Source organism: Osmerus eperlanus, chromosome 13 (assembly GCF_963692335.1).
Source record: "Osmerus eperlanus chromosome 13, fOsmEpe2.1, whole genome shotgun sequence".
NCBI classification, from domain to species: Eukaryota; Metazoa; Chordata; class Actinopteri; order Osmeriformes; family Osmeridae; genus Osmerus; species Osmerus eperlanus.
Genome location: NC_085030.1, coordinates 6,406,429 through 6,412,829, shown reverse-complemented (window position 1 = coordinate 6,412,829; position 6,401 = coordinate 6,406,429). Strand labels below are relative to the sequence as shown.

At 41.3% G+C, this 6,401-nt stretch overlaps 2 protein-coding genes across 4 annotated transcripts; one reads left to right on the top strand and one right to left on the bottom strand.

The window, feature by feature from the left end:
- Positions 1–98: 98 nt before the first annotated feature.
- On the top strand, positions 99–4,625 carry cltb (clathrin, light chain B). 3 transcript variants are annotated; one of them, XM_062476031.1, is made up of 6 exons: positions 99–579; positions 1,275–1,321; positions 1,649–1,766; positions 2,004–2,115; positions 2,569–2,589; positions 3,462–4,625. In XM_062476031.1, exons 1-6 carry the CDS (start codon positions 411–413, stop codon positions 3,631–3,633), a joined length of 639 nt encoding a protein of 212 aa, XP_062332015.1. In that variant the 5' UTR covers positions 99–410; the 3' UTR covers positions 3,634–4,625. The 3 variants fall into 3 exon arrangements, with proteins under 3 accessions (XP_062332015.1, XP_062332014.1, XP_062332016.1); XM_062476030.1 differs by lacking the exon at positions 2,569–2,589 and adding an exon at positions 3,050–3,103 and having other exon boundaries at positions 101–579; XM_062476032.1 differs by lacking the exon at positions 2,569–2,589 and having other exon boundaries at positions 105–579.
- Positions 4,216–6,266, bottom strand: higd2a (HIG1 hypoxia inducible domain family, member 2A). The gene is made up of 2 exons (XM_062476033.1): positions 5,840–6,266; positions 4,216–5,325 (listed from the first exon to the last, which is right to left on the bottom strand). The coding sequence occupies exons 1-2, from the start codon at positions 6,015–6,017 to the stop codon at positions 5,159–5,161; spliced, it is 345 nt and encodes a 114-aa protein (XP_062332017.1). The 5' UTR covers positions 6,018–6,266; the 3' UTR covers positions 4,216–5,158.
- Positions 6,267–6,401: the final 135 nt, after the last annotated feature.

Here is a 6,401-nt window from a genome sequence, read left to right as displayed (position 1 = left end):
TCAGACTTAAATGTAGTATGAAAGGACAGCTGTGGTCGCAGAACGTCATTTTCTGTTTGACCACTAGATGGTGACATGTTCTAACAAAGTTGGCAATGGTACCATGTAGCAAGTTGAGGCAGAGAATCAAATCATGAATCAGCTCCTTCTGCCATGTACAGCTGCCTATTGTTAGCTAGCAACATTGCTACAACATTTAGTTGAGTTATTAGCTACAGTAATTCAGTTAACTACATTGATCTTCTTGACTCTCGCCGAACGGAGCTACATTGAGCTTGTGTGTTTTCTTGCTAAGGATAGACCAGTGTATTCAACTGAACTGAACTGTGCTAGCCTGCAAGCTAATTTTCTCTAAACATCGCACAGCAGCTAGAGCTAGCTAGGTCTACTACGCCGGATACTTGTAAAAGATGGCTGACAATGGAGTGCACCCTGTGGAAGAGGATCCAGCCGCAGCCTTTTTGGCCCAACAAGAGAGCGAAATTGCGGTGATTGAAAATGACGACGAAGGATTTGGAGTCCTCGAAGATACCGAGCAGCCCACCCAAGACCTGGTACAGCCTACAACTGTAGAATATGGTGAGTCTGTAGTACGATCGTCATTGTTTGTTTATTAGACTAATATTTGATTGTACTAGCTTCCTAGCTAGCTAGCTTGGTAGCTAACTGAATTTGGTATCTGGACAGCTGATTTAAGGTTGAAATAATACTGTACTTGTCTAAGTCTAGCTGGTTACTTACTCCAGCGAGTTTCGCGTGTGACGGCAGTTGGCAACCATCTGAACAAGCTAGCTGGCCTACGTCGTTAGCTGGCTGAAGTTGTTAAAATAAGTTACCTTTTTGAAACCTAGCAAGCTTGCATTTGGCTAACTGACAGGTGTCATGGCTAGACTAATTAGAGCTAGCTAACTGCCTAGCTGGCGCAGCGGTCACCACACACTGGCTTGACATTCTTCCAGGTATCTAGCTAGTTAGCAATAAAATATGTCGGTACATAGTACTCGTGTGTGACAGAGACCAAAACAACTACTAGGCATTGTAGCCACCTACACAGTGTCCACACTGTAGAGACTTTGCTAGATATTTGACAGGTCACGCAAGCACTACAAGAAACTGTGGCCAAACAGGTGTTTCAGCATTTGTGTCACCACTTGTGTAGTTACCTTGCTACATTTCTGTACAAGTTCCGTATGAAGACAAGAGTCGGATATATAAAATCCTGTCAACCAAATTGAAAAACTGTTGTTGAGTTTTTATGTTTTTGTTTCTGCTAGACGGTTTTGAAGAAGAACCTGCCACAGTCAACGGGGACATGTTTCCGGTAATACTCCAGTGATTAATATCTCATGCCTTTTCTATTGCTGCTTCAATGGTTGGTTGATAAATTGACTGAATACTGTTAAGCATAATTACGTTATTTCAGTTGTATCCTAACAGTGCCCAGGAATTAATCTAGTTGCCTCTATAAACTATTTGACTGGCCTCAAATTATAAACCTAATGTTAAGTCTGCACACAAAACAACCTTGAACTTATACTGTACTTAAGTACCGTAACTGCTCCTTAACATTGGAAACAAATATTTTTTCTTGTAAAAGGAATGGTAAAATGATCATTAGGCTAACTTTATTAATGCCTGTTCTCTTAAGGAATCCAACGGTTCTCCTGACAGCTATGCAGCCATTGCCCAGGTGGACCAGCTGAGGCAGGAGCCGGAAAGCTTGAGAAAATGGAGGGAGGAGCAGAAGACTCGCCTGGAGGAGCTAGGTGAGCAAACTCCTCTACGTCTCAGCGGGGTAGTGGCTTGGTGGAAGTCAGCTACAGTATGAGTACTTAAGGACTCTCCTACTTTTAGCTCCCAGACTCTACACTCTAACCACACCTGCTGACTGCTGTCGTGCCTCTTATCTTACAGGCTACCTCTTTGTATACAATATACTGTATGTACACAGGAATAACTGTAAAAGCATGGCTCCCTTAACCCTGTTTATGGTGCTTTGTCAGACTCGGCATCCAAGGCTGCCGAGGCTGAGTGGAAAGAGAAGGCCAAGAAGGAGCTGGAGGACTGGCATGTGCACCAGAACGAGCAGATGGAGAAGAACAAGGCCAACAACAGGTCTGTGATGCTAACTAGGAGTGAACGAAAACAGTAAACAGGACGTAGCATTGATGATTTAAAGGCTGCAGAAACGTAGCGTTTCAACAAATATCCGGTGTTCAAACTGGTAGGGGAAATTATTCCACTCACATAATTAACTGAATGTAAACTTGGAGCATTGACAGCTGACCTTTATGCCTGTAGGGCCTAAATGTTGGTTTGGCCTAAATTGTGTAACAGATGGATAAAGCTAATTATTCAGGATGATCATAAAAAACGTAAAGAATCATGCGTTGTTAGATTTCAGTGTTTCTTTGCTATTAGTACTGTGATTAAGTTGAATATCAACAACATTAGACCTATGTTATCATAGTTAAACAACTTTCTGTCATTCTTCAATCTCTTTTTATTTTATTTTTTCCCTGTTTCTTTGCTGGACTAACGTTAACCTTCTTTCATGCTTCTCAACAGACTCTGTCCAAGTTTGACACGGTATCAGTTATGCAAATGTTCTTTATTTTCTGCTTAAACCCTGAGATGACCTGGATGAGAGATTAGCCCTGTTTCCAGGCCAACCTGGCCCACACATGAGAACCAGAACAGGACTGCTACACAACTAATGATACTCTGTCCTCGAACTCTAGATAGTCTACAATCCATCTGTTGGGCAGCTATTAAGCATATCAAATCAGACTTTGTTTATTGTTAAATAAAACCAGTTTATGGAACTCAGTATTTTCCTAGCTGTTTCCCCTGTAGGTTTTGTTAGGGTAACAGTTAATTTCATAGGCTTCCAACTCCCATCCCCTTCATCTCACTAAACCGTCACCTCTCACAGGCTTATGGCGTCCTCTCGTCCTATTGACTTTTAACTTCTCTTTGCTTGTGTGACACTGACACTGTCTTCTTCTGTCTCCTTCCTGCTCTCTCGGCCTATTTGCCTGCATACTAGGATCGCTGACAAGGCTTTCTACAAGCAGCCCAACTCTGATGTGATAGGCTTGGTGTAGGTTTTAGAACTTATGTTCTTTTGTGTGTTGTATGTATGGTATGAGTAAACCGCTAGTTCCCTGTACCAGAGTGCGCATGCTCCAGCTGTTCAATGTGCGTGTAGGTAGCTAGCCTGTGCTACCAGATGGAAAAATGGTTTGTATTTCATAACATTCATACTGATACGAGTTGTGAATAGAATGCAGAGCTCACTGGTCGTATAGCAATTCACGAATGCATGAACATGGAATACTTTGTGACCAAAATAGTGATTGAGGTCTGTGTTGACTCTAAAAACTCACCATTTGAAAAGCCATGGCTTATGAACACCTTCTAGTGTGTGAGAGTGTGTCTCATCATCCATGTTCCCCCAGGGCATCTGAAGAGGCCTTCCTGGCTGAGACGGATGGAGACAGTCCAGGGACGGAGTGGGAGAGAGTGGCCCGTCTGTGCGACTTCAACCCCAAAACCAACAAGCAGGCCAAGGACGTGTCTCGAATGCGTTCAGTTCTTATTTCGCTAAAACAGACTCCTCTGGTACGTTAAGGCCCAGTATATTGTTTATATTACTGTTTAAAACGCCTTCTTTTTCTCTTGTTTTTAAACACAGTTAGCATACTTAAGGCCCACTTTGCAAAACCTTTTTATTTTAGAACCTGTACTTATTCTGTTTGTTTCCAACCTTTGAAGAATATTTGGCCTTCCCTGCTTTTCCTTACAAAGTAACTGATGGTTACTTTATTTTATCATAAAATATGACCTCTTAAAGATGAAGGACTGCTCTTTGTTTTAGGCTCAATGTAACCACTCCATTACTGAGGTAAATATTGTTAATAGTTGAACTTTCGTACTACCTCTTGAACTGCGAGGTCATTAGGTCAACACACTGCATGCCTTTGCAAATTATTTTGATGTGATGCACTTGAAATTTGTTTTAACATGAACGAAAGTCACTAACCACACTTAAACTGAACTTTTGTGGTTTGTCTCAACATGTACAGTCCAGCACTACCTAGGAATAGATTGTAACCACCTATGCCTGTTTAAAGTTAAGTTCACAGATATTTCTTTATTACGAAGTTTCTTTATTATTTAAAGGTAGCTTAAAATCTGTCCTTTTTTTTAAAATGCTATCAGGTTGTGGCCTTTGGCATATTACAACTACTGTTACTTAATGATTTTGGCAATTTAAATTAATTTCTTTCCTATCTTAACTTCTCTGTTACAAAAAGAAAGTGTCTTAATGACCAAAGAATTAATCGTATTCATTCAGAGGTTTAATTTCAGAAGAACTGGCCTTCACCATCAGGTGCTAAGTGCCATTGTTGGAAGTCATTGCATAGCCATATTTGACAACACCAATTTGTGAAAAAAGCCAACATCATTAACATACAATGGTTGTATGGGGGTTCAGATGCAGGTTTGTTCACACGTTGCCTATTGGGACATAATAAATCCTCATTAAATTTGAGAATGTTACATAGGAACTGTATAACTGTCTATTAATAATAAAATAAAAAAACAATCATGGATAGGCACTGGTTGTTGTTTTGTTATGTGTCATGCAAAGAAACTTATGTCCTTGGCACTCCACTCAATTTCTTCCAACATTTTATAAAAGGGATCTCGCTTTGAAAATGTGTCAAATAATACATTCCATGGAGTTCCTTAGACAATGATATAGTGTGGATAGTCTTAGAAAGAAAGCACATGGTGCACAAATGTGGTTTCAGTGTTCATTCAGGGAATGGGCCTCTGTATCATCCAGTAAGAGGTAGGGAAAGGCCAAAGATGGATACATGTAACCTCTAGTAAAGAATATATTAACGCACAGCACATTGTAAGTACATTAGAACTCAAGCCTGGGCATTGCTTGCTTGACACCTGGAAATGTCTCATTTTATTGATCCAAGCCAAAGCAATTTTAGGAAGTCTAGAGGGGCCTTTTAAATATCTAGGCTATTTAGCATTTGAAACAACACATTGTGTCCACCAAAGTGCCTTCCAAAAAGTTGGCTCCACATTTTACACAGCTGGTGCAAGCTGGACATATTCAGCATCTTCTTCATCCTCACGGTTTGGGTTTCAGAGCTGTTGTGAAGACACCAAATATGATGGCGACCACGGTGAAGCCTTGTGCAAAGATACGGCCCCTCATCAGCATCTGGGACTGGCGTGTCTTGCCTTGTTTGAAGGCTCTCAGGCCATACATTAGAGCTCCTGCAGTTCCCAAACAACCTGAGAAAAGAATCAAATAAGATACTGTCAGTCAGCAGTGAGTATATCGCTCATGCGTGAGGGCCATCCTGTAGCTTCAGTGACCAGAGAACAGAAAGGCCCTCCTGCCATTGAACATGGCAAACATTTGCCTTTCAGAGGATGAAGGTTAGTAAACAAAAACCTATGGACAAAACACAACCTCCATTTTTTTTTTTTACAATACAACGCTGCAACTAGAGAATATTTGCATGTAGAATATATGACAAATTACTGTACAACCATTCATGAACATAGGGTTCAGTGCAGTAGCAGAGGCATTGACCAATCACTACTTACCTACCCTACTACATTCCTCCATAAACTGGCATGCAACTCAACTAGAACATAATGTTCTCGTCTAGTCAGATTTGAAATCTCCAGCCCCTTTAAATATTCTAAGATAAAAGATGGGCATGGCTGGTCGGGTTGCTCTTATGTGCCATCACTGTGTTCACTTGTGTAACTGTCATCAGAGACAACTTATGCAACTCACCTATAGGGACGAAGGGGTTATCCTTAGTTTTTCTGATAAACTTCTCTTTGAACGTTTCGTCCTTAGGTCGCGACAAAGGTGTAAAACCGTCGATGACTGGAGGCTGAGAAAAGTCTAAGGCAAATGGGGGACTAGATTCTGGTACCAGTTTTGGTACCGATGTAGGAGCAGCAGCCATGTCTGCTTGTACTAACAGTAGCAAGGTAGCTAGGCTAGTACTGTAGACAAGTCAACCAGTTTTGGAAGCCGAGGCTCGCCTTATGAATTTGCGAGGGTGGAGTTATTAATAGGCTGGGGCGAAATATCTCGCGTCGCTAACTAATCATTCGAGTGGAAAAAGAAAGAAAAAAAAGAAAACTATATCCTGAACAAGGTCGAATGGTCTGTCCACTCCATTTGATAGTTATGCGACCAACATGAACAATACTTCCTGTCTGCTGTGACATATTTCCGGCTGGAATCTGTGTAAGGGAATGCGCGATTGTAACTCGTTGAAACCTGGTTCGGAGCACCGGGTCTTCTTTACATACAGAGATCGGGTTGAGTAGAGCCCTAGCTTCCA